We start from the raw sequence: 16,209 nt of genomic DNA, 5'->3' as shown, positions 1-16,209 counted from the left end.
GGCAGCTCTTTTTTGTAGTGTTTCAGACATCCGGCGCCTCTTGGAAATTTAGTTGTTCTTGATATTGATATTTCAGCGCGATTGGCATGCATGATATGAACTGGTATTTTGTATATGTCATCATCAATACCATTTGTTTGAAGAATGGTCTGAATGATTAATGTCTTGTATTTTTCTATTTCTGTAGCAAATTAATCAATTGTTATTGCCATAAAGTTAAAGTTGAGAGAATGTAAGGCAACTGAGGTTATCTCCCTTCTTATTGCTTGAAATATTGCAATTCTTATAAATATCAGAAGAATTCATTCAAATATGAGGTAGCTGGAGGATTTCGATCGATGGGCAATATTTCTACAGAAGGAAAAGTCTGATAAAAAAGGTAAAACTGGCATAAATTATCATGTCCAGAAATACATTTTAAATCAGTGAGGTTTAAGAAAGGCTTTGTCTAGTTGTCCTCAGGCTTGTTTTATAGCGAGTTTGTAAGATTCATCCTCGTATATGGGGTTTGTTTATGGCTTAGGGATTTTTTTTGTAGTTTGATTGCACTGGTATGTAGCTGTGATTGTGAATCCTCTTTTCTTAGTTACAGTAATTGGTTTAACTTGGTAGAGTGTAGCGGCCTTTGAGGTCTTGTCGCTTTCTACTTTGACTAAGATTATTAGGTTTCACGTATTCCCTTTTATCAGCTTTATCGTTTACTTGGTTTGGGTGTCACGTTGTCTAATGCTAGGCCTTCTATCTATGGATATTACTAGGTTTGACAAAACGTTTATTAAGGTTCGACCAAATAAAATTTAGGCTGATAACACGCCAGTAACCCAGTGTGGTGATAATCGGTAGTCTAAAAAGAATTTGAATAATTTCTGTTTCCTCCTTTGATTATCACAGCTTTGATGAGCTTTTCTTACAGTAAGTATAAAGCGTTCTGTTTCAGCATCTTTGAAAGAGGTTACAGGGAAGAAAATTGGCATCACCTACGAAGTTTCAAAGCTGGCTTTGAACTCTGTCAAAGCTGGATAGGGTGCGCCGATCAGCTCTTTCCTAGATATGGCAAAATGACTCAATTTTATGGCATACCTACCTCTTATACAGATAAAGGATTGCATCGCCAGTGAGATACCTACTGGAAGGATAGAGTGATCCAAACATTTTCCTGCGAATATATATGTCATGTATGTGTTCCGTTTCAGATCAGGAGTGAAGATCAGTTTCAAATGCTTATCAAAACATGGAGCTTCATCAAGAACAGAGCCATTTATTTCAATTGGAGCGTGATGGGAGTTAGATTATTATAAAGAGATAAAAGCTTGGTCTTCGATGCATTAAATTTAGCCAGCCACCATTTTCCCCGTTGCATCACATTCTTTAGATCAGAAGAGAGAGAATAAGAAAAATCTTAGTCATTACTGGCCTTTAAAGTGTTGCCATAGATTGTGGTATCCTCTGCATAAATTGCATGTTAACGTTATGTGGGAGATCATTAATGGAGATCAAAAGGAGTTGGGCTCAGTATGGAATTTTGAGGGATGACAGCGTTAATAGCACGAGTTTCTGATTTCTGCCCATCAAGGTAGAGAGAAATGATTAAATAATAAAGAGAACATTTCATTCTATTCCGTAGCTGGCGGTCTTGTGAAATAGACTTTTATGCCATACTCTATCAAAAGCCTTTGATATGTCAAGAACAATTGCTGTAGAAACGAAGCTCCTGAAGAGAGACTTATATTGTGTGATATTGTAGCAGACGAAAATTGAACAAACGCAAGCAGGAGCTAATTATTGCAACTCGATATTTTAAATATACTTTCTTCTTGGCTTGTCCAATCACAAGTCAGCTTTCAGTCACGATTTGAAATGAAGAAATGTTAGTTTAAAGAAAGTGGGGTATCACTGTTCTACAATATTTTAACGTATAATCACCCACTTTATGGCCACCACTAGTGTAAAACTTGAATTAACACCGCTAAAATACACATTTGCCGAATTTTTGTAGGAGGAGCATCAACGTGTGGGTATTCAATTTACGTAAAATTCTTCATATCTTGGAAACTACTCGTTTGCTGGAATTTTAAACGTTATTTTCGTTTTCAACATCCTCAAGAACTTATAAATGTCTTAATTTTCCAAGTTTTTTTTTCTATAGTGTGGAAAGTCGATTGCCTGCCCCTTTCTGATCTTATATTCCCAACATTGCCAATAGGTGTCGCTAGCAGTGTATCAATAGTGTATCATTCAAAAACAAGATGTCGTCAAGTTTTTCTTCGATAAAATATCTCATAATATTTGATTTTCTTAAATAATAAAAAAAACTACTTGATCGATTTACGTTATTTTGGGAATATGACATTTTCATGCAGTGACAAGTACGTACATTATAAAGATTTTTTTTCAGATTTTTATAGTAAAAAGATTACTTGTGGACCACTGGACCATTTATAGACTTGCACCAAATACTAATGAAAATGTCTTAAAAAATAAACCTGATTTGTATATCTTCGTATCTTTTATTTCTAATGAATTGGTCACACAAAAGAGAAATTTACTAAAAAAAAAAAAAATCATAACAAGCCTTACGCATTGTTATATATAATGTACCTATTTACTATGCCTCCCCACGGGACAGAGTTAGACACCAGGGTCGTTTTTTAACGTGGAGAAAAGGTACAAAAATAAAAATTGTCTCAGTCGTGAAGGATTTTTCCTCCACCGAAAGAGAACAAGAAATAGAAGTGCAGCATCTGAAGAACAGATACTACACTTTGATCTTGTCCCGAGGGCCAAGAAAAGGCATAATGTAAACTTGATAGGAAAACAATTCGCCACACTTAACTAACGAACAGACATTTTTACGCAAGGAACAAAATAATGATTACACCGTGTTACGGTGACCTAAATTCATTGTTCTTTATTAAAATGATCCGTCGTAAAATATAAACTTGGTTTCTATATTTTCATATCTTCTAATTTTTAATGAATTTGACACAAAAAAAAAAGAAGAAAAAACACCCAACATTTAATAATGGACAAATATAATCTAAATTTGATAGGAAAACAATTTAGCCCACAAACAGACATTTTGGCAGATTTGCCGTTTATTTGTACAAATATTCTCAAACCAGGTAATCACTAAAAGGAACTCTTAAAGGTCGACACCGATATCTTAGCAGAAGCTTTTTCGTTTCCATATTTCTGTTTCACAAACTTTAAAATTGAAAATGTAATCATGTGATTAAAATTAACCACTTTGTTTAAGAAATTAAAAAATAATACAAGGTGAAGTTTTAAAATGATTGAATATATTTTATTTTATAATTTCAAATTAAAAACATTGACCAATAAAAATGAAATTTTGGGTACTTTTTTGTATTTTTGGCGCTGTCTGTGCTGAAATGATAACGTTATTATTTTTAAAAACATTCTTAGTGAAGGAAGATGTGAGGGTGTTTTGTAACTATTCTGTACTTCCACCTTACAATTAAAAAAAAAAAGGTATCGTGAAACGTGAATTTAAGCTGGAAATAAAAATAAAAAAACAACTATATAAAAATAGTGCGGTACCATCTTCCATCGTATAAATCCAGGAACATTATCTACTGTAAAATTAAACCAAACTTTTTGGTGCCACGCTATTTTTGAATATTTTTTTAAAGGTTAAATTAAAGTTTCACGATATATATATTTTTTTAATTGTAAGGTGGAAGCACAGAATAGTTACAAAATACCACCCCATATTAAGAATGGTTTTCAAAATAATAACATTATTATTTTAGCACAGTACAAAAAATGTCGGAATTTATCTTGCTTCCAGATAAATTCGACGCTAAAGTAACTAAGCTGAAAAAAAGCATGAAACAAAAGAGGGGGAGGGGGTAAAGAATGAAATATAAATGTCTTGTTTCGAAACGAAGAAGAAACTTTATTTACAATAAGTTGCAAATTTTTCCCTTTGCGGGCATTAAATTTGAACGCCAAGGTAGCACATGAAAAAAGTAACATGTAATGAAAAAATAACAACACTGCTGGTTTTTATAAAGAAGTTGTGTGTATCCATTAACGAATACAATAAGAATATACAAAATAGTAGTATCTCCTAATCACACTCGCATATGAAATTAATTTTAGAAGCGTACTCACAATTGAAAGCCTGTTAGGCACGTGCCTTTTTCTTTTTTTTTTTGTTTAAAGTTCTTTTAGAATTTTTCCTTGCATGAAAACCGTAGACACACACGTATTACAGGAGCAAAACGTCGTCGCTTGTCCGGATAGGAAATTCCATAATACCTTGTCACGTAAAAAGTATTTTCTTTAATTCCACTCCCAAAATACGTGCAGAATCGTAGTCACGTAAATAGTTTCCAGAAGCCTGTCTCGTCACAGCCGGGTATTAATTTCTTGCCGGGTTTACTTCTTTGAAGGAGGCTCATCAAAATTCCATCGTGACATTATAGTGTACTAAGAAGGAGGATATCTAACCTCTCTTGCCATATTGATGCAATGATTTACCCTTTTCTCTTTCCTCATGGTTAATTTGGATGGCATATAAACATTCTTCATGTAGAAAATAGGCAAACTAGATTTTGTAACAAGGTTTCCATGCAGGAACTTTATGCACATCGTCTATCGATAAGATGTGGCTTCAGTCCAATACATAGTGGTGGAAAACTATTTCAACAATATATAGTTGATGCTTATGTTAAAGTAGAAGGTTGTCGTTCGAAATTCATTGCAGAAAATCAAGCACAACTAAGAGTTGCAATGTATTATTGCTTGATGGATCACTTTGCAAGAAATAATGAAACTGAAGATCCTGGAATACCTGTCGTTTTACCATTATCTTTCACAGGGAACCCACGAAATATGCAACAATGCTATCAAGACGCAATGGTAATAGTTTGCAAATTTGGAAGGCCTGATTTATTCATAACATATACTTGCAATCCAAAATGTCTAGAAGTAATCGAAAACTTACAGCCGCATGAAACTGCACAGAACAGACATGATTTTTTGGCACGAGTTTTTAAACAACATCTCAATGAATTAATGATTGACATAAAGGACAGACATGTAACTTGGGTACCTATTGCTGTGATACATGTAATTGAATTTCAGAAACGAGGTTTCCCACATTGTCACATGCTAATCATGCTTATTGCAGAAGATAAGATTAGAACTAAAGAACAAATTGATAATATTGTTTCAGCTGAATTACCATCAAAACATGATCCAGAATTGAGACAATTAGTGAAAAAACATGATTCATGGACCCTGCGATACATTTAATCCCAACTCAATCTGTATGGTAGAGGGAGAGTATCAGAAGAAATTTCCTATGTCATATCAGGAGGAGACTATTACAAATGTTTGTGGATATCCTCTATATAGCCGCAGAAGTAATGGAGATTCTGTTAGAGTGGGTGTCCATGAGGTGGACCGCAGGTTTGTAGTACCATATAATAAATATTTACTCAGAAAATATGGTTCTCACATTAATGTAGAAGTACGTATCTCGGTAAAAAGTGTGAAATATCTTTTCAAATATGTCTATAAAGGACATGATTGCGCGATGATGGAAATGAATATAAATAACAATGAAACTAATGAACATGAATATAATGAAATTAAGCAATATATTTCGTGTAGATACGTATCCCCGCATGAAGCATTTTTGGCGTTTGTCAGAATATAAAATGTATGGACAGTCACACACAGTTTATCGACTGGCGCTTCATTTACCTGATGAGCAACAAGTTTATTATAGGCCAGGTGAACAAAGACAGGCTGCTGCCCTTGCAGAAGGATGCGACACGCAATTAACTGCATGGTTCAAACTTAACCAAAGTGACGTGGATGCAAGAGCCCACCTTTATATTGATATCCCTGAATATTATGTATTTAATAAGCAAAGTAACACCTGGACCAGAAGACAACGTCACCGTCATATTTTTACACGAATGTACTCTGCCAGTCATAGAAATGCTGAGAAATTCCATTTAAGGATGCTCCTTCTTCATGTACCAGGTGCAAATTTTTTTGATGACTTGAAAACTGTAGGAGGTGAAGAATTGCCGACCTTTAAGGATGCCTGTATTCGATTACAACTGCTTGAAGATGACAGCGAACTACAAATGGCCTTGAGTGAGGCAGCTGTATATAAAATGCCACGGCAGCTTCTTAACATGTTTGCAATGATTTGTTTATTCAATACACCACAAAATGCTTTACAATCATAGAATAACAAATACCTTATGATAGAAGACCTTTTACGCCAATACGATAATAATATTGCAGAAAATATCGCTCTGCATCACATAAACATGATTCTGAATGAAAATGGCATGAATTGTGCGATACATGGTCTGCCAGAACCAATCAATGGCTTTCCTGTCATTCAATATGTAGAAGAAATTCAAGAAGTTAATCCTTAAGTACTAAATATTGAGCAAAGAAATGTTTTTGAGTGTCATTAACGCTGTAAGTGCAATAGATAGAGGATTAGAGACTAAGCACGGACTGTTTTATCTGGATGCACCCGGCGGTTCTGGTAAAACTGTTCTATTTAATATGATTCATGATTACCTGATGGCTCAAAATGTGGTTGTTAGTACGTCTGCTTGGGCATGTATTGTAGCAACTTTATTGAAAAATGGAAAAACAATTCACAGTATTTTCAAATTTCCTTTTCCTTTGACTGAGACATTTTCATGCAATATTCCACATAATTCTGATCAAGCAAATATTCTCAGGCAGGTGAAAGTGTTCATTATTGACGAAGTGTCAATGATCCCTCGATATTCATTGAAAGTCATTTATAATTGTTTACAGGATATTATGAACAATAATAGTATATTTGGTGGTTACGTCATCATATTAGGAGGAGACTTCAGGCAAATTCTGCCTGTGGTTCCTAGAGCTCCACCTGCTGCAGTATTGGATGTATGCCTAAAGAAGTCTCCAATGTGGCACCATTTTCATCAACTGAAGCTCTTTCAGAATAGGAGGACTAATGAAAACGAACAAGTTTTCTCACAATGTCTATTACAAATTGGAAATGCTCGAGTTCATAGTTCACTTGATAATGTTTCTCATGACACGGTCGATATTCCAGAACAATGTGTATGCAATGACTCTTTAGTATAAGACATATTTGATAATTGTACACCAGACAAAATGAAAAGTAGAGTTATTTTGTCACCAAAAAATGCAGATTGTTTGGAAGTTAATGAAGATATTCTACGAAGACTACCAACTGAGACCAAAACATATATAAGTACAGGTTAAGTATCAGCAGGCAATGAAATGGAAGCTAATAATTATCCGATGGAATTCATAAATTCACTTATGCCTTTGGGGATGCCCCCTCATCGTCTCAATCTTAAAGTTGGATCTATTATTAGGTAGCTTCGCAACCTGTCATTAACGTAAGGACTATGCAATGGACCACGTTTAGAAGTATTGGAGCTTCATAACCACAGTATTCTAGCTTCAATCATAAGTGGATCTAATGCTCAGGCACTAGTTTTAATTCCAAGAACCCCAGTGACGCAAATATTCCATTTGTTCTGCACAGGACTAAGTTTCCTGTCCGCATATTCAATGACCATTAATAAAGCAAGGACAAAATTCGATAAAGTTGGGATCTACTCGTACCTACCACAGCCTTGCTTTACTCATGGACAACTTTATGTAGCCTTTTCACGAGCAAGGTCTATGAAGAGTGTAAAAGTGAAAATTTGTTCTCAGAATAAATCTACTCATGGCTACTGGCCAGAGAAGAAGAACAACCTTCACTAGAAATATTGTATATAAAGAAGTTTTGTAAATTATTTCATGTATTTTTCATTTTTTTTTTAATTGTATAGTCAACTCAAATCTTATCACATTTTATCAAAACATGTACAAGTTAGGAACAAGATAAATAGTATTGAAAATATTTCATGCAATTTACACGGATTCCACTATCTTCTATATACTATATATATCAATACGATAGCATGTGTTATTTTGTGTGTCATGCTTACATCTTTTATCTTCCAAATGACTGTCGTTTAATTTTTATCTATCTTTCTTTTACAGTAACTTTGTATCTTTGACAGATCAATTAAACGATTTACTTTGCAAAAATTTTCCCAAACTAAAAAATGTCTGTTTACTCTTTCAAATAAGCTATTTTATTTCATAATTAAAAAAAAGGGGCATTTTGATAGTATTTTTTTTATATTTAAAATATACGTGCAGATGATTTGACATTGATTTATTATAGTCGTTATTGGTTTTATTTCATTTTCTATTTTCTTATTTGTTTAATAAAAAGAAATGACTCTATTATTTGTCTATCGAAACAAAATAAATTTAATTAAAAATGTAATTATTTCTTTGCTTTTTTTATTCGCAAGGTTTACTTTACCTATTCTTATAACAAATGTTCCCAATTTTTATTTATACATAAAATAGTTTAATCTATTTTAAAACATTAAAAAATATTTAATATGCGCGTGAAAAAAGTGTCCATTGATTTTTAGGGTAAAATTAAAATTTCAAATTTGATTAACAATTCTATATATTGTTTTATATTATTCTGTTTATATTCTATAAAATTTAGGATTTTTTCTTTCTGGTACATGCAAAAGTTGTTAATAAATAATTGCTTTTATGAGTTATTCTGTAAGTAAAAAAACAACACAATTCTGTCGAATATATATATATATATATATATATATATATATATATATATATATATATATATATATATATATATATATATATATATATATATATATCATAAATCTAAGTAACTGGAATGCTGAGACTGATACTACACTCAGAAATTCATGTTGAAGTAATGGTTGCCTAATCCCTAACAGTGTTAATTTCGAAAAGTTGCTGAGACAGTTTATGATTTAAACAGTTCTTTATTTCAAGTATATTTCTAACAGTGGAGTGGGGAATATGAAGTCAGTCCCGGAAATAGCTGAAACCGTTTACGCACTAAACATTACATCATTATTTCGTTATAATTTTGATAATATATCAAAGTTATTATTTTAGTAAGGTTGGCAATAATGTGGGTTTAAATTATGAAAAATTATAGTCGAAATTAGTAACATATCCTAGATTTATGAAAAATGATGAAATGTGAGTTAATTGATTTGTGTGTTTGTAATGAAATCATCAGCCCAGACAATATATCAAAGTTATTATTTTAGTAAGGGGGGATAATACAAGTTTAACAAAAAGGCTAGAATGATATGATGGTGTCTTCATTCATGCTGAACGCCCATAGAATGTCCAGCAGCAATATATTACATATGAAAGATGCGGCTGTGGAATTTCCACAGCTCCTGCTAGTATATATTATACTAAAACCGAAGTCAAAATAATGAAACAATAATATTTTATTTATTACACGAGGAACAAAATAATGATTACACCGTTTTTTATGCAATAAATAATTAGCGTGAAATTTGTTTTTATCTGTCACTGTTTTACGCGGATTTAGAGTCGCCTATTGTTCTGTATCATTATTCTTTAATTCTTTTGTATTAAGAATGCACAAAGATAATCTAAACTTGATAGGAAACAATTCGAAACGCTTAACTAATAAATGGTCATTTTTATACAAGGAACGAAATAATGATGACACCGTGTTACGATGATCGAAAATCATTGTTCTTTAGCGTTTGTGTTTCTCTTATAATAATTTCAATTTAAATTGTGCTTTTCATCTTTTTTTTTTTTTTTTTTTTTTTTTTTACAAAGGCATCACCACATTATCAAGGCCCAGAGGCCACTCAAGGATAAGGGTTAAAGAGTGTACAGTAGAAATTGGTCAATATAGTAATCATTAGTAATGAAAATTTGGTAAATTTAATAACTTATATGGAACGGCTCATCAAGAACTTATTTACTTTAGACTTGAACACAACCATATTGTAGTCAGCCGGAAAGCAGGAAAACGGAAGACAATTCCACAGGCGTGCAGTTCTAAGAAAGAAGCTTTGTTCATGGAATCTACGTTTAGGTTTAGCCACAGATAAAGAGTGGGGGAAATTATTGATAGTGTTTACAGCTAGACGAGTGTTTCTTGTGAAAGTTTGGCAAGGGGGGACCAAAGATTGAAGCTCAGTTGAACACTTTCCATGAAAATAACGATACATCAGAGACAAACTCGCAACATCTCTTCTGTGAGATAGAGGTTGCAAGGAGGAGAAAAGGACATCTCCTACGAGGCTACGAAGTCTATTTTGAACTCTATCAAGGCAGGACAAGTCCTTTCTAGCAGCTCCTGCCCAGATGTGGCAACAGTATTCCATCCTTGGACGTACCTGGCTCTTATATAGGTAGAGAATAGCATCAGCAGTGAGATATCTACTGGATCGATAGAAAGATCCCACCATTTTTCCAGCGGCCTTGGCAACAGATTTGATATACGTGTTCCATTTAAGATCAGGAGTAATGGTCAAGCCCAGAAGCTTGTCAAAACTTGAGGCCTCCTGAAGACGAGAGCCATTCATTTCAATTGATGACAAATGTGGATTAGAATGTTGATGATGTAAAGAGAGAAGCTTGGTTTTAGATGCATTAAAAGTAACCAGCCACTCCTTTCCCCATTGTACTACGTGCTCAAGATCAGAGGAGAGAGAATTGGAGAGAACTTGCTCGTTTACTGTCTTAGATGTGGTACCATAAATGGTAGTGTCGTCAGCATAAATGTCTACAAATGATGTAAGGATATGATTTGGAAGATCATTAATGTAGATCAGGAAAAGAGTTGGGCCCAGGATGGATCCCTGAGGGACACCGGCATTAATACTATGAGCTTCTGATTTTTGCCCCTCAACTACTACTCTTATGAACCTATCAGAAAGAAATGATTTAATAATTGAGAAGACTTTTCCAGCTATACCATAGCTAGCGATCTTATGAAGTAAACCTTTATGCCATACCCTATCAAAGGCTTTAGATATGTCAAGAGCAATTGCTCTAGAAAGATTGCCACCGTCGAGAGATTTGCTAATCCTATGCGATATAACTGTAATGACATCTGCTGTAGATCTAGCAGAACGGAAACCATATTGAGTGTCACTAAGAAGGTTATTTTTGTTGAGATGTTTGATTACTTCTGTATTTAACACAGATTCTAGCAACTTACTCATGACGCACAGGAGACTTATTGGCCTGTACTGAGAGGGGGATGAGCGATCACCTGAATTCTTAAATACAGGGCATACTGATGAGGTTTTCCAGGGAGATGGGAAACTATTCTCCTTAAGACAACGTTTAAACAGTTTTGTAAGTATGGGCGCTAATTCAGGTTGAAGTTTTTTGAGTACTATAATTGGAATACCATCAGGGCCAGTTGCTTTACTCGAATCAAGGTTTTTGATTAGCTTCGCAACATCACGTACAGATATACGTATATCACATAGCGTGTTTTCTGATACAGGAGGAAATATTGGGGGTTGGCGGTCTTGGTCGCAAAGGGTAGAATTTGCTGCAAAGTTCTTGACAAAGAGTTTGGCTTTGTCTGATGCTGACGAGATTACCTCAGGTCCATTGATAATAGTTGGGATGGAGCACACGCTTCTGTTCAGGATTCTGTTTGCTATTTGCCAAAACTGGTGGGAACCAAGCCGCTGCTCAGCTACTTTGGACTTAACAGATTGAGCATACAACTCTCTTGCGTTCCTTATTACTTTCTTACAATGGTTGCTGGCAGTCCTGAAAACGGCTTTAGTTTCCATACATCTATTACGTTTGAAGCAGTGGAAAAAGTGATTTCTGTGCGCAATGGCAGCAGCACATTCTGGAGAGAACCATGGCTGGCTGTTAGGTTTTTTCTGAAACTTTTTAGAGGGTATGAAATGGTCAATACCTACAATTAACCATTCAGTTAGGTCTAATACTATAGAGGACACATCCTTTTTAAACATGGAATGCAGAGGTAGATCAGATATAAATGTACGGAAGCTATCCCAGTCAGCCTTAGTGTATCGATATACTGTACGATGAAGAGGTACATCTGGGGACTTATTACATTTCATTTTTATCTTAATTGATACAACAGAGTGGTCGGAAGATCCAAGAGGCGACAGAACAGAAACTGAACATAGTTCAGGGCAAGTTGTGAGAAAAAGGTCTAGTAGGCTCGCATACTGGCCATCATTATCGGGCACACGGGTAGGTTCCTGAACAATCTGAGTGAGGTCATAGGCAATGGAGAAATCATGACAGAACCTCCCCTCATCATCGGTCTTGTTTGAGTGGGTCAACCATTCAACGTTGTGAACATTGAAGTCTCCACATACGTGAATGTTAGCTGAAGGATAAGTAGAAAGGACTTGGTCAATTTTCTCAGATATGCTTTGAAAGATAGTAACTCCACTGTTGTGGGGGCGATAGAGAGTAAATATAAATGCAGTAGTGTGAGCTAAAGCAACCCGGAAGCACATATAGGGTAAGTTAGGATCTTCCCTGGAGATGTCCCTCCCACATGGAAAGCTATCTTTAATATAGGCACATATTCCATGCCCATGGCGATCTTGGGGGTCAGATTTAGAAGTTAAGTTAGAGTATCCTGAAATTGCAAACTCATCTAGGGAAATAGCCTGTCCAATGCCAGTTTCACTTAAAAATAAAAGGTCTGGTTTAGTCTCCTGTAATTGGGTTTCAACCTCTGGAAGGTTAGAACGAAGACCCCTGATGTTGGAGAAGGAGACATGGTAGTAGGGGTCTACGTTGGAAGTTGGGGAACCGGGTTTAATCGTGTATTTTTTCTTGAAACTTGTCATGATGAAATTTTGGAATTTGTGGACTAGGTCGACAGATTTACTTAGAGCAGGACAGAGAGGGGAAATTAAGAGAGAAAAAGAAACGAAGAATTTTGTTTTATTTTTTATTTGTAGTTAATGATAAGGTAAAGCCGTAACAATTACCCACTAGTATGGCATCGAGAGGCCCCACCAGAAGCTACTGCATGGTCCAGAATCCATTCACCAAATGGCAATACAGCAGCCCCAGTACTTTGCACCTGCTGATAGGACAGCCTCCTTAGTGGTTAATCCAAGGTTCGGGTCCCTGACTATCAGGCGGATAACGTCAGCCCAGACAAAACGTTTACCTCCAGCACCCTTACTAGTGACATGGCTACAAGGATAGACATAGAAACAGAAAATTTCCGCCATCTCAGCCAACTGTTCGCAAAAATACTGCCAACCTAGAAAACAGCTTTTTCTTCTCCCTTTGTCCGAAAAATCACTCATTTAAAAAAAATGAGGACTGAGGGACAAATAAGAAGAAGCGAGAGTAACAGGAGCTGCCGATAACGCATCCACAATGCGTTTTCTACTCTCCATTAAAAAAAAAAAAAACAACAAAAAAAAAAAACTATTAAGTATTGTACTTAATAAAAGTCCAACGGACGTGTTTAAGGGAAAGTATGGTGATAGATTCCCCTCACACGAACTAAAAATGAGTATAATTCGTAATTTTTGCTATCAACTCGGTGGATAAATAAACATATGTACGAGGAAAAAAAAAAAAAAAAAAAAAAAGGCTAGCATTTAATAAAACAGAAATACACAAATTAAATACTGAAATAAAATGGAGTTGTTAATATTTTAAATCTAAAATAAAAAGCATGATTGAAATCACTTATCTCAACAAAAACAATTCCGTCTCCAAATTGCAAACTGTGTTGAAAGAACTTCAGTTAGTAGCGTTCAAAACATTTTTTTTTTGAAATTAGCCGTTAATAGAAAATCGTGATTTTATTCTGAACTTAAGCTAGTAACGTTTTAAGAAGCTTACGATATAAAAGAAAAGGCTGATGGGGGGGGGGGGTTCTTCCGAAAGTAAGTTGGTGCCGTTATAAGTAATTTCGAGATAAGATGGAAGCCGGTATTGGACTAGAAAAAAAGCTAGCATTTAATAAAACAGAAATACACAAATTAAATACTGAAATAAAATGGAGTTGTTAATATTTTAAATCTAAAATAAAAAGCATGATTGAAATCACTTATCTCATTCAAATTTTTTTTTTTTAATATATTTAATGTTTTATTTCTTAATGAATTGGGCACACAAAACAAAATCTGTATCAATTTACTAAATAAATCCTTCCAAACAAAGCAAATTTTATGTTTTGTACACAAAAGAAAAAAAACGAATTATCCAGATTTCCTGGAATGAAAGGTATATATTTTTTAAATCACTTTGTACAAAGTCCATTCAATAACGTTTACAATAATATTAAACATTAAAACGCGTTTTTAAGTATTTTGTACTTTCATCTAACAATTTAATTAAAAAAAGACATCATATAAATATTGTTGGGCATAACAAACCTTTGCACAAAAGTGTAATTGTGATATTTATTGAATTTTTTTCTAGTATTTTATTTAATGTTAAATTGTGAGCGATTATGGGGACTTCTTAGATGACTGTCCTATGTCAGCCATATTTTTTTGACTAACTAAGGTTCGTGTGTAATGCTATTTTTAAATAATATTTGCACGTATAAGTTTTACGATATATATATATATATATATATATATATATATATATATATATATATATATATATATATATATTACTGTACACATAGATTCGAAAAAGTTATCAAAAAACAAATATATAACAAATAAATGTTATCAAAGGCAAGATAAGTTACTTTTCTACCTAACTGGATATATTTTTCGTGTTTTTATTCAATGTAACATGTTTATTCAGCTCGAAAAGCATACAGTCTTTATTGGAAAATTCAAAATAAAGCCCGACTCTCTCTTTAACACGGTAAGTGTGGGAAAAGGTGTTATAAATAATAAACTAGACAAAATACTGTTAGAAATTCGCTCAATATATGTTACCGTGACATAACTTGACATATATTTGGTGTTTTTTTTTAATAGTATTTTGTCTAGTTTATTATTTATAACACCTTTTACCAAACTTACCGTGTTAAAGAGATAGTCGGGCTTTATTTTGAATTTTCAAATACATATTACATCGGTAAACAATGTACGTTTTTCAAGCTGAATAAACATGTTACATTGAATAAAAACACAAAAAATATATTCAGTTTGGTAGAAAAGTAACTTATCTTGCCTTTGATAACATTTATTTGTTATATATTTGTTTTTTGACAACTTTTTTGTATCTATGTTTACAGTAATACAAACTCATATATATATATATATATATATATATATATATATATATATATATATATATATATGTAATTGTAAGGTGAAATTATATAATAGTTAGAAAACATCCTCCCCTCCCTATGTTTAGAAGATATTCGGAATTATAGGCGAGTAGAAAATTGTTAATGGCGTCCAATTGTTCCGCTTACAAAACTGGACTTCCTGTTTTAGTTAAAATTCGTTGGCAACCATGTATAAGTGCTGTTTTATTCATACCAAAACTATTCTTGTTTTAAAGAGAAACTTTACATGCACAAAAAATAAAATTAATGAATAAATTATCGCTCAAATCTTCTATCTTTAAAAAAAAAAAATAAAAATAAATTCCACATTACTAAGAGAATTGTAAAGTGAAGAATCTTTTTCGAATAAACATTTAATGTAAAATGATACTTCCATTCTGAGTCATTCTAGCATTTTCGGGCAGTTAACCCAACTTTTCTGTATTAGTTCTTTGTATCATTTTAAATCAATAAATATTTAATAAAGTAATGAATTTTTTAAATACGTAAACCGATTCAAACAACTTAAAATCATTTTATTCTGTTTTTCAAAAATTAATAATAATACAAAAAAATCTGAAAAATACATTGTATTATATTTTTCAAAATAAATGTTTATTACAAAAAAGTATTGTATTTTATTTTTCGAAAAATAACAATTAAAAAAGAATGTTTTTTACACGTCATATTACATTATTCCCAAAATATAATAGTAGAAAAAAAAATAAAAAAATCATTATATTTAGTTTTACAAAATAAATAATAAAAAAAAACACATTGTATTCTAATTCTTAAGAAAGTAATAAAAATTTTTTAAAAATTATAATCTACTTAAAATAAAAACGAAACAAAAGTAAAAAAATGACATTCTATTTTTCTATTAAAAAATAATAATAAAACAAAAATAAAGAACATTGTAATCTATTAAAAAATAATAATACAAAAATTAAAAAAAAACATTGTAATCTATTAAAAAAAATAATAATACAAAACTTTAAAAA

At 32.9% G+C, this 16,209-nt stretch overlaps 1 protein-coding gene across 1 annotated transcript; it reads left to right on the top strand.

Annotated features, from left to right (window-relative positions):
- The first annotated feature begins 5,690 nt into the window (after window positions 1-5,690).
- On the top strand, window positions 5,691-6,233 carry LOC145240322 (uncharacterized). The gene has a single exon (XM_080103903.1). It carries the CDS (start codon window positions 5,691-5,693, stop codon window positions 6,231-6,233), a length of 543 nt encoding a protein of 180 aa, XP_079960029.1.
- Window positions 6,234-16,209: the final 9,976 nt, after the last annotated feature.

Source organism: Euprymna scolopes, chromosome 19 (assembly GCF_053919585.1).
Source record: "Euprymna scolopes isolate OS-2025 chromosome 19, ASM5391958v1, whole genome shotgun sequence".
Lineage (NCBI taxonomy): Eukaryota > Metazoa > Mollusca > Cephalopoda > Sepiida > Sepiolidae > Euprymna > Euprymna scolopes.
The sequence above is the reverse complement of the archived record's forward strand: the minus strand, read 5'-3'. Positions and strand labels throughout refer to the sequence as shown.